The sequence below is a fragment of the Hemicordylus capensis genome, chromosome 5, assembly GCF_027244095.1.
Source record: "Hemicordylus capensis ecotype Gifberg chromosome 5, rHemCap1.1.pri, whole genome shotgun sequence".
Classification (NCBI taxonomy): Eukaryota; Metazoa; Chordata; class Lepidosauria; order Squamata; family Cordylidae; genus Hemicordylus; species Hemicordylus capensis.
In genome coordinates, this window is record NC_069661.1 from 212,413,223 (window position 1) to 212,431,831 (window position 18,609).

Genomic DNA, 18,609 nt, shown 5'->3' on the forward strand with positions numbered 1-18,609 from the left:
AGAGAAACCGCTGCCAGTCTGTGTAGACAATACTGAGCTAGATGGACCAATGGTCTGACTCAGTATATGGTAGCTTCCTATGTTCCTATGCAATACAAGCATGTAACTGGAGAAGTAATTTGGGGAAAGTATCTGGAACATAGGAACATAGGAAGCTGCCATATACTGAATCAGACCATTGGTCTATCTAGCTCAGTATTGTCTTCACAGACTGGCAGCGGTTCCTCCAAGGTTGCAGGCAGGAGTCTCTCTCAGCCCTGTCTTGGAGATGCCAGAGAGGGAACTGGGAACCTTCTGCTCTTCCCAGAGCAGCTCCATCCCCTGAGGGGAATATCTTACAGTGCTCACACATCAAGTCTCCCATTCAAATGCAACCAGGGCAGACCCTGCTCAGCTAAGGGGGCAAGTCATGCTTGCTACCACGAGACCAGCTCTTGTCAATGGATTATTAATTGTTTAAACGGGGGAAATGTACTGATTATAGAAACAAGTCATTTTACACCAGTGGGGGTGGGGATTTCCCATTACCTGAATCTCTGATACAACTTTTACTAGGAGCTATGTAGGAAATAATGTAGAGGAATGCTTGTGCTTGGTTATGTAAGTTATCTTTGGGTTTTGAAAGTGAGGCTTTAGGCACGTTAAATAAGTAATCTTGTTTTCTTGGATGTGCCTCAAGAAGGCTATAAAACAGATTAAAAAATAACACCTATCTCTGTACAGTCAACAACAGGTGCATCATTACTGGCAAATGCTTCACCTTTGACTCTCATGACACCCCTGTCTGTAACCAATCAGAATGTGACATCTGCTCCATTGGCTCCTTTTGGGATGCTGGGTAGCCTCGTTCCTGTGACCGTGCCCTTTCAGTTTCCACTGGAGCTACTTGGCTTTGGGACAGACACTGCTGGAGTGACAGCCTCCTCGGGATCTACCTCAGCGGCTTTCCACCACAGCCTAGCTCAGAGTAAGCGAGGCTAGACTTTTTTTTTGTCATTGTAACTTTTTTTTAAAATGACTTGTGTGAATACTGTATTTGAAATAAATGTTGGGGATATAATAGAAATAATACTTTATAACTGAGTAAAGGCATTTTATGCCTCCTATTAGTTGAAGTCCCTAGTGTCATTCAGCTGTGTGCATATGCATGCACACTTCTAATTGGCTTCTAGTTTAGGTGTGTATGCATGCACACTTCTGATTGGCTTTTTGTTTGGATGGTGTGGAATGTGCTAATCTGAAAAAGAAAAACCTTCAAACTATATTGATAGTTCCATCTTTATTTCAAAAGACTTATTCAGATGGGCAGTGCATCTTTTGCATATGATACAATATGAATTTTGTTTTTCTTACAATTCGCTGCCTCTTTTGAAAGACCTTTATTCCTTCTGTATGCTTTAGATTTTGCTAAAATGTATAGATAATAGCAGTAGACCAACAATCACTTTTATAAAAGTGCTGGTCCTAGAGCTGTTGGGGAGAATACATGTTTAAAAAAACTTTTATTACTGATTCATATAGTTTTAAATGGATTCTTCTCAGTATTGCCTTGCTGACCAGTTATTAAACTTTATTTCTTGCTCCACTACTGAGTAGTAACTTATCTTAGAAACAAAAGTGGCACCATAGTTTGTTAGCTTGGCATGCTGGTTCAGATTGTCATGCATGCTAGTTATTTGTTACATGTAGCAACAAATACATGGGCATCCACAAAACTGGTAACCATTTCATGTCTTGCAGTCCTCCTAGTGACTAGGAGGAACAAATATGTATTGTATTAAACAAAAATGAGTCAAGTTGCTCTCTGTATCTGTGGCAGATGGTTTCCATCTTTTGGCTCCTAATGCTTGTGGTTGATGTCCTTCCTTCTTTCTCCACTTCCCCACATCTGTCACTTCAGATTTACTGAAGGGTTTACAACCAGGAGCTCAGCATGCAGCAGCGCTGTCTCACACACCTATGCCTACTCACTTGCAACAAGCTTATACAGGTAAGCAAATGACTCTCTTATTATCTTAACCTTCCATATAAATGTGAAAAGGCCATTTTCTTCTCTTGACTGGTGTCCTTTGTAATTAGATGGTGAAAGGGTCTGTGGAATCACTTTTCCATGATTGTTGCCAGAAGCACTTAGAAAGTACTGCTCTTGATAATGTCTGAGGGGCTTGCATATCCATTGTGATCCAGAGAGAGTTCTCAGCCTGGGATGAATCTTGGATTTTCACATATCCTGTCTCTCCTTGCCACTATAGAGATAAATTAACAAGTGAACTGAGGTGTTCTATATTTATTTTGAACATGGGTTTCTCCCTGACCGTATGATCTGTTCCCAGAAATAATTGGGAGTGCAGGATTGTCTATCACATTCCTGCATTTGAATTTCCTTTATACACCTGGTATCCTTCTTGGGCCTGAAAGTATCAACCTACTATGATTTGAATTTTGTCCACTCCAGTGTTGAATCTAGTTGTACTGTTGCCACCATTGCTGCCTTCTCCTTCTCATCCATAGTCATACTGAAGGTTGTGGTGTTGACGTCTTTCTCTCTGCTAATTTCAGTCCCTGCCTGCTCCCTCATCACACAGATTCTCTACCTTTTTGCAGTTCATCCTGTGAAGCTGTACTCCCCTCTGCACCTTTCCTGCTGTCCTATATAATCTGCATGCTACTTTGCAACCTTCATTTCTGACCTTGATGCCAGGTTTACCTTCTTTTTCTGCGACACCCCTATTTTGCTCCTTTGTGATTTCAACATTCATGCGGATAAACCCGGACTCAATTGTCTCCTTTCCCCAACCACCACCTCCTATGTATCACTTCCGACAACATTTCTATATGTTGCCATAGCCACTCTCTTGATCTTGTGTTCAAGAACTGCTCTGTCTATTACTTCTCTGCAGTCGAATACCCCCTATGTGATTATCTCAATTAACATTGCTCACAGCCCACCCTACACCTGCTCCTTTTGCAGTTTGTAGTCTGTTGATCTAGTGACTTTCTCTGATGCATTGTCCTCTCCATCACCTCTGCACCTTCAGTTGTACCCTGTCTTCAATTCTTGACATGTTCATTTTCATTGGGAGAATGAATTGTTCATCTTCCCCTTCCCTATCTTCAGCCCTGGCTGTCCATCAGATTTCTTCATTCATGCTCTCACAGTTGAATTCCTCTGAAGGAGAATGGAGGAGCTAGCTGACTACAGCCATTATAAACTCTCTCTCTGCTTATTTGCCATAGCTGGCCAAGCATTATTGTAGATCCATGGTTCATACCAACTCTTAAGAATCCCCTTAATCTCTTCTTGGTGCCTTTCCAACATATTCCCCTCTTCCACCCTTGCTTTCTTATCAAGACTCTGCCTCCTATTTCGGTGCCAAGATTGAAACAATCTGCTCCCCTCTCTTGCTCTCCATCCTTCATCTCCCTCAACCCTTTCCTCTTTCCCCCCCATCTCACTTGATGAGTTGACTACCCTGTTGCCCTCATCAAATCCCTCCACATGCCCTCCTTGATCCTATCTTTTCCTGACTTGGGTTGCTATCTTCCCTGGCATTATTCCTGCTCTCCACCACATTATCCACTTGTGTCTCCTCTAGTTCTCTACAGCATTCAAAAATGCTACTGTCTTCCCTCATATCAAAAATCCCTTGACTCATCCTCTCGCTCCAGCTATTGTCCAGTCACTCCTCCATACTCCTGAAATATGCTGCTAACTCCCACTGTCTTGATTTTATCTCCAGCTCTGCTCTGGATTCGTCCAATCTGGCTTTCACTCCTAACACTCTACTGAAACTGCCCTTACTAAAATTGCCAGTGATCCTTTCTGCCAAATCAAAAGGTCTCTATTCTGTTCTCCTGGACTGCTGCTGCATTTGACACAGTTGGTCACTCTCTTGCTTGACTGCCTTTATACCAAAGGTTTCCATGATTCCGCCCTCAGATGTATTCCCTGTCTAATTTGTTCTTTCAGTTGTAGCCCCACTATTGAATGCCTAGGGCAACACTTTTCGGCCCTGGGGAGCTACTGTAGAGTACTTTGTCTGAGATTGAAGGAAAGAGATTGGGGGAAGACATTTGGAAGGGGGAGAGTGAGTTGGGAGTTCTGAGAGAAAAGAAAGAGAGCCCAGGAGATGGAGAATCACAGCCACCAAGAACAGCAACGTTATCTGCCTTTACTCTCCACTTAAACCGCAGTATGAAAGACTTAATTTATTTATTTTATTTAAAATATTTATACCCCGCCCCTCCAGTGTGCTACTGCTATAATTGCAGTTGTCTGAGGAGTCCTCCATTCACCTGTGTGGACAACTCATTTATGGACCTCATTCTAGGGGTGTGCACGGAACCGCCAAACTGCGGTCCGGCACTGGGGTGGGGGGTTGCTTTAAGAGCGGGGGAAGGGTTTACTTACCCCTCCCGCCACTTTCCTGCTCTGGCGCCTGTAATTTTAGTAGTAATTGGGGCAGCAGGATACCTCCCTGCCGCACCGTCCCCGCTTTCGCTATGAAAAGCTCCCAGGAGTCCTGTGCGCGCGCCTCACGACTCTGTGACGTGCACACGCGCGCAGAGGACTCCTGGGAGCTTTTCATAGCGAAAGCGGGGACGGGGCGGCAGGGAGGTATCCTGCTGCCCCAATTACTACTAAAATTACAGGCGCCAGAGCAGGAAAGTGGCGGGAGGGGTAAGTAAACCCTCCCCCCGCTCTTAAAGCAACCTCCCCACCCGAACCGAACCACCCAGGTCCGGACCGGTCTGGAGGCCTTTAGAATGGCCTCCAGTCCAGGCACATCCCTACCTCATTCTCTGATGCAGGAGTTCTCAACCTGTGGTACTCCAGATGTTGCTGGAATACAATTCCCATCATCCCCAGCTACAATTTATTGTGGCTGTGGATGATAAGAGTTGTAGGTCAGCAACATCTGGAATACCACAGGTTGAGAACCCTTGGTGGAATAAATCACCTTAAATTGTTTTTGTGGTGTTCCCCTTACTTCCTCGTCTTTTGTTTCCTTTTCTGTGAAATAAATCCTCCTTGTTTCCTTCTAAGTTGTCCACTAGTGTCCCCAAATATCATGTTGTGAAGCATGGGAATAGTGAGCTGCAGACAGCATATATTTATTTGAGCCCTTGTGGGATTTACACACACACACACACACACACACACACACACACACACACACTTTGACTGTGGAGAAAGACTGTGGGATTTGTGTTTGTGCAGAGGGTGCTCTTTCTCTGCTATCCTCTTCTCTATTAGGGACCCTCAGGGGTCTGTCCTTGCTCCCCTGCTATACCCTCTCCACATGCTGTTTCTGGATGATCTCATCAAATCCCCCTAGATTTCAGTACCACCTGTGTACTTATGACACCCTCTTCTACCTCAGAATCTTCTCTCTACGTTCAGTCCCCTATCTCCAGTTTTCTGACATTTTTGGTTGTATTATCTCAACCAGACATTTCTGACATATTAGGACATATCCAGATTCTGATTTATGATTCAAACTCAATATCTCAAAGACAGAACCTCATCTTTCCCCTCAAGCCATATTCTCTTCATAATTTCTCCTTATCCTTTTGACAGTGTCATCTATCCAGTTGAATAGGCTCGAAGCCTTGGTTTTATTATGGACTTCCTCTCCTCTTTCTCATATCCAGCCTATAGTCAGATCATGTTGCTTTTCTCTCTGGTCATATTTCAACTTGATGACTACTGCAGCTATCTCCTCTCTGTTCTTCTGTTGTCTCACCTCATTCTCTTCCCCTTCGTCCCGTTGCCAAAATCATTCACCTCTGTTGCTCTGATCTTATCAGATCCCTGCTCTGGCTTCCTGTCTGCTCCCAGATCCAGCACAAGCTTCATGTCCTTTTCTTCAAAGCCCTCCCAAACCCCACCTTATCTCACTTCTCTCATTACTCATTGCACTCTTACCCATGACCTTCCAGTTCCACCAGCCTCAGCTGTCCAAAGGGCTCCTGCCCCCTCAAATGACTCTGCCCTTTCTCTGTTGCTGCACCTTATGCCTTGAGGACCTTCCAAGTTTTCTGTGTGGTGCCTTTCACTTGCTTCAAATCCCCCTTCAAAACCCTTCATTTCTGTGAAACATTTGGCACAATCCCCTGCCCTATGACCCTGTTGTGACTAAGCCCAAGTACATGTATATTAAATAACTGCATATTCTTCCTCTAACTATCCACTCCCTTCCCATTTGTTTCCCTTGAGTCTTTGTTTTGTAAACCCTTCAAGGTAGGGATTGGACCTATGTTGAAAAGCAATGTTTATTGATGGTGCTATATAAATACAGGAAGTCCCCCAAAGCATGTGTGTAAGTTGGATGTTCATAACTCAGAATACATATAGTTCCCAAGAGGAATGACTTGTATGTGTGAGTTGGCATTTGTAAGTTGGGGATTTCATCAGTGTATGTTATGGAGCTGTGTCTCCCAACTTAGTCAGGGAGTGCCTGTAACTAATAATTGTAACTTAAGAGCATTCTGTAATTAAGAGCATTGCTAGCATTCTGTAGCAATGAGTTCCACAAATGCATTGTGTGAAATGACTTTTTGTTCTAAAGGCTGCTTGGTAGGAATGCAGCTTACCATTCTACAACATACATGAATACAGCTTGCAAAACAAGACAATTTTTCTTGTATAACATTTCTGTTACTGTATTTTAATCTTCAAATTCCAGATGGAGGCCAAAGTAAAGGGGACACTAAATTACAGAGGAAAACCCAGTGATATCCTGATCAAGGGAGTTAAAGTGGTTCTGCTTTGCTGATGAAGACTGACCAGTTGGGAAAGTGCTTACGTGGACACAGAGCTGCTGTTTCTGTCAATGTTTACATATTCTGATCCCAAGCACTGTGGTGAGAGGAAGAAGAAAGAAAACAATACTTGATCAGAGAGAAAGAAAAGGAGGAAAGTGTTTATGTAAAAATGACTCATAGTTTGATCTCTTCTTAAAAGAACTCCCAAAGCCTTTTCTCCTTTCTGAGTGGCTCAGAGAGAGTTGGCCAAATGAGATTCAGTTGTCAAACCTACAGCAGCACAAACCTTTCAGGCTGATAGGGGGTCTGTGAAAGGAAGCTAAAATAGACTTCTCCATCAATCATGCAAGTGAGGCCATTATGTTGGCAAACTGAAAGTCCCAGGGTCTGCAATATATGCCAGTTAGGAACATTCTGTATAACTCTGAATAATGTGGAGTACAGAGCAGAAATAGTGATTGCATAGAAACTGAAAGGAAGAAAATACTTTAGCCATACAAAGCCAAGGTCACTTATCCACTGTTTCTTTTTGAAGATGCTAAAGATTACATGTATCTTGTTTTGGAGAGTTGGTAGCCACAGGGAGCATTATTGACCAGGACAGAGTTTGTTTATGTTTGTGCGCTCTCTCTCTCTCTCGCTCTCTCTCTTGCTCTCTCTGATGTTCAAAGGAATGAAGGAAAGGGTTAGAGGGTATTCCATAATCTTTGTAAATCCCATGTTTCTAAATGGAAATTAAATGGGAGATTCTAACTTCAAATAATTTTATATAAAATGGGGCACTAATTTGATTTTATCAGACCAGATCTTGCTTTAAATCTTCTGAAGGATTTTTGGGGTGGGTGGGGGCAGTCTCTCTGGGGTTTTTTGTCCTTAGGCTTGCTGTACTACAGAGTTGCCTTGTATTTTCAGATATTTAACAAAGCCTAGAAACCTCCAGTTTCCATCCTTTATTAAGATAGTTGTGTCTGTTCTTCTCCTAATAATACTAAGAAGTCACACACTGTATGGACTTCCCAGTTAACAAGAACTATATGTAGCTTGCTTTCTGTATGCAATCTTGCTTTTCTCAGTACTTACTGTTCAAAGCTTTCTCCAAAGAGTGGTTGAGGTGCCTTCTGCCTAGGCTTAAAATTAACATCTCCAGCATTCCTAATACCTGCATAATTGGGAGGTGTAAAACCTGAACCCTTTGTTGCATGGTAACACAGCTTCTAGGCTGACTTTGTGTTTGATAGCAATATGTTCCATGTTTGGCAAGCCAATGTAGGAAACACTGATCTCTTACTGCACTCCAAACAGGAATATTTGGGTTAATGTATGTGTTATATTTCTGTGAGAGCAAAAATGAAGAAGGCATGGCACATGGTGCTGTAGAAACTTTCATGATTTTCTGATTTAATAACAAGAGTCATTGGTCTGAAGCTTTTTCTCTCACTTAAATCTGATATATTTTGTGACTATAATTACTAGAGGTTTTCGGTCATTCTTAAGCTAGAACTGGCCAGTGTCTTCACACCTGTAAACATTAAGGCCATGATCCAATAAAGAGAGATACATGCAGGATAACATGTACAGCTGCATGCTTCCTTGAAATTCCCACTGCAGTAACTCATATAGCTGATAAAGCAAACCACATTTTGAACAAATAGCATAAGCGGCTGCAGTAGAAATTTCAGAGAAACTTATGGCTTTATATACAGTCCTACCTAACATATGCATATATTTTTATTGTATAGTGACCAAATATAATAGTTCTGTTGCCTTTTGTCGGACAAAATTCTATTTTTCAATTTTACAGAGGCATCGTATTTTATCTTAGAAAGCCAGATAAGCTCATCATTACTACTTGGATCTATCATTAACTGTATATGTAAAAGCATACATATATTTACATAATATATAATCACAGTAATTGAATGTTGAATTGAGCCTATTAATAAAGAATTTTCCCACAAAAATATGGAAGAAAAATAAGCTCAACTTTAAATCTAGACTTTTTTAACCTCAATACATGGTAGATTAAGGGCTTTTTAAAAAGCATTTTGTAGCCCTGGTTAGAGGAAACTACAGTGTTAAGTAGCCATACTTGATTCAAAAGCTCTTTGGCTGGGGCATTCTCCAAAGCCTTATATTCCCCAGAATGTTAACTGACTGATCTCTTCTCTAACAAAATTTGCTTAGTTTTGAAATAAAGATAAAAGCTTTCCTGTTCTCCACAAACACATCTTCTATGCATAAATGAACATACTCTTCTCTTTGTGGGTTGCAAATTTAAATGTATTTTTTAAGTTTTGGAGATCTTAAAAGTGCTAACACTTTCAGCCAATAAAATAATAACTCTTGTAGATAAGGCTTGAAGTAGAGAAGTGGATTCACAAGCTGTTGCAAGAAAGCCCAACAAATATGAGGTCACATCTGTTGACTATACAAGGTATCTGGCACCTGGTAAGCCTGACTTCCCAGACTGTATTATGAAAATTAAAGCTTTGGTAGGCAATATCCACTTACTGTCCTTCTATTTCTTGTAATATATTATGGAAGAAGGTATTATGAGCCACATTTTGGAAGTAAAAGTTTAGGCTTTGCCAAAAAAATATATTGCTTGTAAAAATAATGCACCAGACAAAAGAGAAATATTGAAGCTACTAGAAAGCACTATTTGCAAAAACTCAGCCTCTCCCTAAGAACTCCGCACTTTCTTTAGAATGTCTCATTTCCTGTCAATTCTTCCATATTTTTAAAGCAAAATCTAACTTCTGGTACAAAACTTCACTGTATCTTAAGGTATCGGAGAATGAAACTTTTTCCCTTGGAAGAGTATCCCACAAGTTGCTTTCTTCCTGCCCTTCAGTATATCCCCTATTCAATCCATGAAAGAGAGAGTGGATCAGACTCCACAGCAATTCAATTGGGTCTCTTTCACAAAATGGCCAACTTAGAATAAGCTCACCATATGACATTAACTTAGTCCAGTCCTCACCAACAGTCAGCTTCTGACTGGAGACATTGTGGAAGCATTAAAATAATGCATGCCAGCTCTTCCAAGTATGCTCAGTAAAACAATGATGGTGGAATGAATCTTAACAATCATTCCCAGTGCCTTGTTGAAAAGGGCCTAGAGACATGAGCCAACTAGATGAAGGTATCAGCAGCATTCCAATTGAACATTTAATGTTAGTGTACTTGCTCCCTAGTAACTCTTCATTTAGGCCATTTTTGAAGAGTTTGACTTCTTTTTCTTAGCCTTTGGGAATTTAACCTGCTCATATATTAGCTCCCCTCAGTATCACAAGCAATAAGAGTCAAAGCTGTCATTCTGGGCAGTTGGACTGAACTGATTTTTGAGGACTGTGAGTTAAAATGGCAAGCTCACACTAAGCCTCAGATACAAGCAATAATTTTCAAATACAGGTTTTGAAGTTAAATCTCTTTTTAAATTGCCGTAAGCCTTCTGCTATGTGTCTTTAATCTTAAGACACAATAGCAGTTACTAGGTTATATGTGATCTCTGCAAATGCATGGAGAAAGGATGTACGCATTGAGAAATATTAGATACCAACTTCAGCTGTCTTGATAGTGCATTGCTCTCCTCTGCCCGAAGATATAAGTTGATGACATTAGTCAGTCCTTTTTTGCTCAGCCTTCTATATCAGCTTGTCTCTCAGAGAATTAATGGAAATGCTGAGTTAAAAAGTCCCAGGTGTGGGTGCTGTGGGTTTGACATCTGTTTCCATGAAATCAAAAGTGACTTCGAATTTATCCGTAGACTGTGAGTGGGGCAGGCAACCAAGATATGCTTCCTCCTGTTCCCAGCTGATTGATCCAACCTCCACATAGCCTCTCCACTTGGTCCAAAGCAGCTGACATGAAAGTAAAGAGATTTTGCAACTCCCGAACCAACATCTGTTTTACTGAACCATAACCGCGTGAGGGGATTAGTCTCCATGCCCAACTTATCATGTTTGCTGCTACATTCATGAAAAGAATTTTTGGCTATATTTATAAGTAAATTTTTTAATCTAGTTTATGGATTGGTTTTGGAGTTCTTTGCCCACAGAAAGATTAGATACTAAGGGTTTGGTCTTGGTTTCTTGGAGTGCGTCGGCAAAAGATACAGCGATTCCTCTTTTATTTCTGGAATTTTCAGGATAGTATTGCAGGAAAAAAGCAAAACCTGCAATCAAGCTAAGCTTTGGAAGGTTTTCACCCAGACCTCCATCTCTTCTTATGTCGGAGGTCACTGTAGTCACTTGCTCTTTCTGTTTTCCAAAAAATAATCCGAAGGTAAATATGGTAGGTAAGCAACTGGTCAACCAACATTTTATGCAATTTATGGCAATCTTTAAATGTTTTTATATAATTTTGGTTCTATCTCTGAATGGTGTTATCCCTCCACAACTTACTTGATGCAGGCCTTTCTCCTTGGTTAAGTGCCTTTAATTTGTTTTGTTCCCTCCTTTCCCCACAAAATATACTCAGAGGTCCTAAAGTGCTAGGAGGCATTTGGGAGAACCTTTAACCTGCCAAGATGACTTCATGCTGTTAAAATGATTTTCCCTTCTGTAATTAGTGTTCAATGTGTGTAATGTTATAGCTGCTGTACCATGGCATTCATTCTTATGTGCTTGCTTTCACACAAAGCAGTATTCTTACAAGTCCTAATGATCTGTCCGTTTTCTGTAGCGTTAATGTTTACTGATGAAGGCAAGCATTCGCACAGATGACAATATATGTATTTGAGCAACTGTAAGGAAGTGCTTGATGGGAAACTAATTGAGCTGTTCCACTGATGTTATAGGTTGTGAAGGAAATTTTAATGTTGTTCCAGTCCACTAATGTATAGAATATTGAGTAATCTCAAACAGTCACTATTAAAATTTGATACAACACCCTACACAAGATAAAAATAGAACTGAATAAAAATTTCAAAGGCCACAGATTATTCCAAGAGAATTACTGGTTGCTAGTCTGATACTAAAATTCATTTTGGCTTTGGCACCATAAATTAATGGTTTACAGTGACATAATTAAAACATCAGCTACAGTTATCCTTTCCATTTGACTCTACTCCTGCCCCCTTTCCATCAGGAAACCTGTATGCAAGGTTGTACTGATGTTCCTGAACTTTCTGCAGTTGCATACATTTGGGCCATTTTTTAATTGTTACATCCTTCTAGTTTCAACCCTCGATGTTCCCATGCAACTAAGCCAATAGTGTGTGGGCATGGGAAGAAAGTGACAGCCCCATTACATGATTACAGTTGAGTCCAACCTCTGGTCTGAGGGTACCAGTGTTGTATTTATGCTGGAGTTGGGATACTTGCACTCAGTCTTAGGGGCCTTGTGCCTGTTCAGTGGCTCAAAGAATTGTATCAGTAGATAGCTTATCTGATGACAGTAGTGACTGAATTTTCTAAATTTAAAACTGTAGTTTTCCTATGCACCAAATACAAAGAGAGCTTCCTTGCTTTACTCGGATACACAACTTTACATCTGTGTCAGAATGAGCTCTTTTCAGGAGTTATTCTTTGTACATACAGGTAAGGCGTGAAGAAGAAAATGGGACTGCATCATCTAACCACAGCTCTTGTGCCAATATTCTCACTGGCCACACCCCATACCTCTATAGACTTGGAGGCCCGGGACATGCCAATGAGTACATCCACATGGGGCCATGGCTAGTGACTGTGATCCCATTGAACCTACCATGTCTTTGCTGTACACAGGAGGCATAACATCTGTATAGGGTTCTTGTTACAACAGAATCTTGCTATAGGTAGCAAATTTGCTAAATAGCAGCAAAATAGTTTTATGCAAAGAATCACAGCAAGGTTTCACTTCTTAATGTCAAGACTTTTTTTTTTTTTTTTACAAAGCCTACTACTGTAAATTAATGAACTGTGAGAATTGTAAAAGATGCAACCTAGCAATCAAGACAACTAATCATGCATTTTAAAGCTTGTTATATATTTGCAAATTTTTAATCTGGGTAACTTTAACAGTATACTACTTAAGGTTCTACTATTTCTTGAAAACAAATTTAAGTTGCATTCTGCCTAACATCAATCTTGAATGGATGATTGAGCATTCTGAATAATGCTGAATTGTGCTATATCTAAAATAGCCACCTGTTCAAGTAAAGGTGTTCAGGAGAAATGTGGCTGAGGGAGATGTACGAGTCATGAGTTAGCATTGCTCTGATTGTGGTGCAAATGTGAGAGGACTGTCCTTTCTCTAGCCAATAATAATGAGTTTTAATAAACTTCCATTTAGTAAGACGAAAAATCCTTTTTAGGAAGGAAGAGGTGGGCCATCATGCTGTGTGTGATTTGTTTAGAGGAGTAACCAGAGCTATGGCCTAAAATTAAGGACTTCAAGCAATTTGGAAAGAATGAGCATTCCCTTCGCCCTTAACTGAATTTCATCTAATTCAATAAGTCTCTCAAAATTGTCATTCTCTCTGGGTGGAGATGATAGAAACATCAAGATACAGAATTAATGTAACAGTCCATAATCCTTTCCTGAATCCTCCTCAGGACTTCTTTGCTCAGCGTTTGCCCCCAACAGTTTCTACCAAACTTTGGTAGTTGGAATTTTAAAGGCGCTTTGAGACAAAGCTAAAGAACCACCTGGACACTGCCCACTCCCCCTCTGCTCCAGTAAATGCTACATCTATGTTGAGACCATCTCCAATCCTTTCCCCTAACTCAGTTATGTTTTCCTTGGTCATAGCAAAAAATCAGGGCACTGTGTTTTAGTGTCGCCTTACAATAAATGTTATATTGTGTCTTTGTTCCATGAAACAAAAATTAATTTCTGAAGTTTCCTCCCACCCTCATGCTAATCTGTTAATCATTCTAATGCTGTTGACATCATATAGGCAGTGCACTACATCTGACTCTACTTCAGTTTAAGAACTGAGGCTTTTTCACTCAGTGTACTGACATGTAACAGTAAAGATACTTAAGTATTTTTGACTGCCCAGCATAAAAATAAGCTGGGAGAAACTAGCAAACTCATCACAAACAAAATGATAGAATGGCACTCAAAGTTTATTTAATGGTGACTTCTTTTCAGCACTAGTCAGTTTCATGTTGAGCCTTCCCACCCACCCCAACCCCATAAAGCCTTAGTTCTATTAGTAAGCAGTTAAACTATGCATAAAACTAGACTTCATGTTCCAGTATCCTACTTCTCCCCCTTCTGATGCAATGTCTACCCAAAGAAACATGACAAAGCTTTTTGAATGTGTGTACCACATAAATATTTTTGTAACATGGAAATTTAAACACTAAATAATGAGCAGCAACATTTTTCACAAGTAGAAAGTTCCTGTCATGAGACTTCATGGCTTATGGGGGGATACTCAAATATGATGGTGTTACGCTTCAATTAGCATAATCAAATATGCAGACACAAAATAGATATCTGAGAGTAAAATTTCTCTCTACTATCAAATGAAATTTAGTAAAATTTACAATTGATTGAATACCTCACCTGTACACAGAGACATGTCAGTTAAACTGGATCTCTCTCTAGACGGAACTTCCTTTTGAATTTAAGCTAACTTGGGATCCTCATCTTTCTGCCTCCTCTTGCACCCTTCAGTATTAGACCTTCTACAGATTTGATAATTCAGACTCAGATCTAAGCTCCCTGATATGGCAAATGCTGCACTTTTTTGCATACATTCTCAGTGTTGGGAGTAGATTTAAGTTAAAATATTTGGACTGCAAGCTAGCAGAAAGTCAGTTACATTTGTTTTAAGAATATACTCATCTTCAAAAGCTGCTGAGCACAGCTACATTGTTAGCATTAAGAACTAACCTCCCTATTTTTGTTTTCCCACACAGTACCTGGATATTACATTGCATTGTTAAAATCTTTGTCTAGTATCTTCTAGGTTAGAAGATGCTGTCTATACTTGGGCATCGGTGTGGTTATAAATATGAAACACTAAGCTGAAACTCTTCATTCCAGAGCATAAGATACTTCCCCTAACAATGGGATTCAATCAATGGTAGAGCTTCCAAGTTTTTAAAAGCTAGCTATTTTATTGTACTACAAATACTCCCAGTGAAAGGGTTCAGTATTATCTGTGGTTGCTTTTCCCCCTCACTTTTCTACCTAACATTCGGAAGGAAAGTCAGCCTTTAATATCTGGCTGGCTACACTCTTGAATATAAGGCTATACAAAATGAAGAGCAAGGAGACTTCCACATGGCTAGCTCACTGTTTTGACAAAATTGACACGTGTACTTTTAAAAGAACAAAAAAATACCGCAGATTTTGTGTGGCCCTCATTAATGATACAAAACTCTCCTTATTGGGTAGTGGTGCTATAATAAACCATACTTAGATGCATCTGAAGCAGTCATTCTGTTCTGTATTTAACTTGGTTCCACATGAGGGCTTTACTAAGTGTCTGAATATTCCTCGAGCTAGGGGAAAGCTTATGGCATGTGGATAAAGTGCTCCACTAAACTTCTTATGTATGATGTGTACTCTCCATGCAACAAATATATTATAGTTCTAGTGAGTGGGGCTTGAGCCGGCAAACACAGCCACTTAATTAGTGATTGGTGCCAACTGCTTTCGGTTTTGCTTTTTAGGGAGATGTGTTCTACTGACATGAAGGGATACTGAATTTTAAAGAAATGAGTTGATCTTTTCCTCCTCTCTCAGACTGAATCTGAACACAATATTTGAATTAACTTTTTTGTAATAATCTCAGGACCTGAAAGATTGTAGCATAGTGTGTCTTAAATGATGTACTGTACCAGCCATGAATTTTGTAAATACCTGTGTCTCCCTTTTTGTATTTTTGTGTTTTAAAAAGTGTGTGAGGCTCCTTATCAGAAGAACTGGTGCCTGCTTAGTTTCCATCTGGAACTGGAGTAGGAAAAAGGGAAAACTGCTGCCTCAAAAAGCCTGCACCAGTTCTCAATGTGCATCTAGACCTGTTCAGTTTTAGAGATGCAACTAACTGGGAAGCACATGCTTTCCCTCCTAGCACATTTTATTGTGGTCTAGATCTGAAGAATGAAATGGAGAATAAGGTGTACTTGTTCCAAAACCTCATTGCTTCATATCTCTATATGAGTGTTATTTTGTTTCACTGGCCTGCCTTTGAGGTCTAGGAATAACTTCCTTGGTTTCATTTTTCCAAATAGGGTGCAGAATTTTATTTTTTGGCAACAGACTTCCTCTGAGAATCCAACTGTAGCTAGCTAGCAGATATCTGATCTGAAGTGGGAGCCTTGTTCAACTGAGTGTAGATGTACCTGTCCTTAAGTGTGGCAGGACCTTCATGAGTGTTTTTATTTTGTATGTGTCATGTGTCTGTGCTGTATTAAATAAAGAGGAATGTACATAAAAGCCTCTCTGGTCTTATGCTATTTCATTTAAAAACATTTATCCCATCTTTCTGTTCAATATACTAAACACTCAAAGTGGTTAACAAAAATAAATGCATATTAAGAGCTGTTAAAGCCCGAAACAGCTTAGGATCAAGTTACCTGGAAGAGCACCTTCTTCTGCATGATCCCCACTGCATGGTGAGAGAGGTCTGTCTCCATATGCCACGAACCCATCTGGTGGTAACTCGGGAGCGGGCCTTCTCTGTAGTTGCTCCTAGACTGTGGAATGCATTTGCTATAGACATTCATGGTTCAACATCTTTACCAACCTTCAAAGGGTCCTTAAGACCCATTTTTTTAGCCTGGCTTTTCGTCATCTTTTAAATAGTTTTAACATTTTGTTTTATTTTTTGTCTTTATTGTGCTTGTTTTTGTGAACTGCCTAGAGCCTTTGGAGTCAGGCTGTATATAAATTAGATAAAAAGTAAACTAGCAAACAAATCCATGAGAAAGCACAGAGAATACAGACCTAGAGACCAATAAAAGGGGGGGAAATCACAACAAAGATTTATCCTTTCTCATATCTTCTGAAGCAAAAAGCTCTTCACAGAACAGCCAAAAAATGTGAGTGGACCAGGTAAACCTTGTGGTGGAGGTTCCATAACCTGGCCCAGTGATCCAAAAGGCCATCCTGTTTACCTATTCACCTAAGATGATGATTAACAGGACCTTGGTTATACAGAAAGATAGTAAGTTACACACACAGAGGTTTCTTCTTCTTAGTTCAGGTTGAAATATTACCCTTTTCTTCCTCTTAATCCAGGTTTTACATGTTTGTTTATTAGGAATCTGGGAGAGACTGCCTGCGTACCACATAGGAAAGTGGTATTTCATTTTCTTGTAATCAAAATAAGAAAACAAAAGAGCAGGTTGGTTAATATGGGAGGAGGCATTTCTTAGTATCCTGGTCCCAGGTAACTAGGGCTTTAAAGATCAGAACCGGTACTTTGAATTGGGCTTAGAAGTATATTTTAAGCCAATGAAGGCACAATATTGGTGTTACCTGCAGCAGAGTCTGCTTAAGCATATGGTGCCCTCTGACAGTTGCCAGGGCCTGAGTGCTCTGGGGGAACTTAGGGCTGACACAGATGCAGGGGCTATTGTCATCTTACCATTGCCTCTGGTGGCAGGCCAGTAGCAATGGCAAAAGCAGAGTTATAGTCAGGTGCTGCCTGCCATCTTTATTTCCCCACAATGTCCCATGAGCATGATGCAAGATCAAAATATGTACAAAGCTACATAGGGCATTGAGCGTGACAGACTGCCAATAAAGATGGCAGTTTGTTGGACACTGCTGCTGTTTGCTACCAAAAGCAGCAGTGAAAATAAAAATGTATCTTCCTGTTGCCATTGAAACTACAGCGAGCAGACTCTCAGGATGACCCTTGCCAAGGGCTCCCTCAAACATGGAACTGGCCTTGTTCCCATTAGGAATCTCACTCTTCAGCTGGAGAACTACTGTGCACTGTGTGCACTGGGACATAATTTTTCTCCTGGATGTGCTAGGGATTATGGTGTGGTGTTTTCCCCTAGCAGAGAATGTGGTATAGAGGAGAACAATCAAAAATGGCATCTCGACCTGCCATCTTGAAGTGATACAATCTGCTCAACTATCTCAGAATTCTGATATTCTACTGTATATTAGACAAAGCCTAAACTGTAGGTCTCATACAAGTGAATTACACAACCTGCCTCTTTCTGGATACAGAAGGATGGACATCAGCTTTCCCTTTAAAATGAGAAGTTCAGGCTTTGTATAACTATTAACTCTAGCCTTTCCAGTCTCCATATTGGTTGTCTTCATGTTCAGTTAGGAATGGGAAATATTAGAGTTATAACCGTGAGCCTTTTACATAGCAAGGGGGCAGGCTTTATTCTCCAGCAGAACTTTCAACTCCTTATTGCAGCTGGGAGAATCTACCATGTGAAAGTCAAGAGTGAACAAAATACATGGAAGTTAATGTAAAAGCCATATAAAACAATCTTTGATTGTAGAGCTTTCAGAGCTATACCCTCCAAAGTACAAAAGAAAATAGCAGAAGATGACTACAGTCATTCATTAATTCTGACAGGACTCCTTTGCCTCTAAATGCCTCATGACAAACAAAATTCAACACAGAGATGCAGTGGTGAGGAAAATGTTATTTAGTGTCAGTCAACTTTGTATAGTTCACAGGCTCCCTTTAGTTGCAGTGCTTTGAAAACATCAAGTCATCTATCCAGGAAACAAGCTGCATATGGTTACAATATCACAGAGTGGAGAAGTTCATGTCTTAATAGGCCTGAGACAGACAGACATTCAACAGACACAGCCTTCTCCATCCTGCTGGTGCAGCGGAAGGAGAAAATGAATTTATACCTGGTATGAAGCTTTTTAAAGGCACAGGTTTCCCCAAATGAAAGTTAATATAGTATTTGT

General features: G+C 40.3%; 1 protein-coding gene across 3 annotated transcripts in view; it reads left to right on the forward strand.

The window, feature by feature from the left end:
- The window catches only part of UBN2 (ubinuclein 2), an 83,562-nt gene extending 67,410 nt beyond the window's left edge, over positions 1-16,152 (forward strand). For 2 of the 3 annotated variants that reach the window (XM_053256167.1, XM_053256168.1), the window contains 3 exons: positions 724-967; positions 1,901-1,990; positions 6,690-16,152. In XM_053256167.1, the coding sequence (XP_053112142.1) occupies positions 724-967; positions 1,901-1,990; positions 6,690-6,739 (384 nt within the window). In that variant the 3' untranslated portion in view covers positions 6,740-16,152. The remainder of the gene's footprint in view (positions 1-723; positions 968-1,900; positions 1,991-6,689) is intronic. The other variant, XM_053256169.1, reaches the window with a different exon arrangement.
- Positions 16,153-18,609: the final 2,457 nt, after the last annotated feature.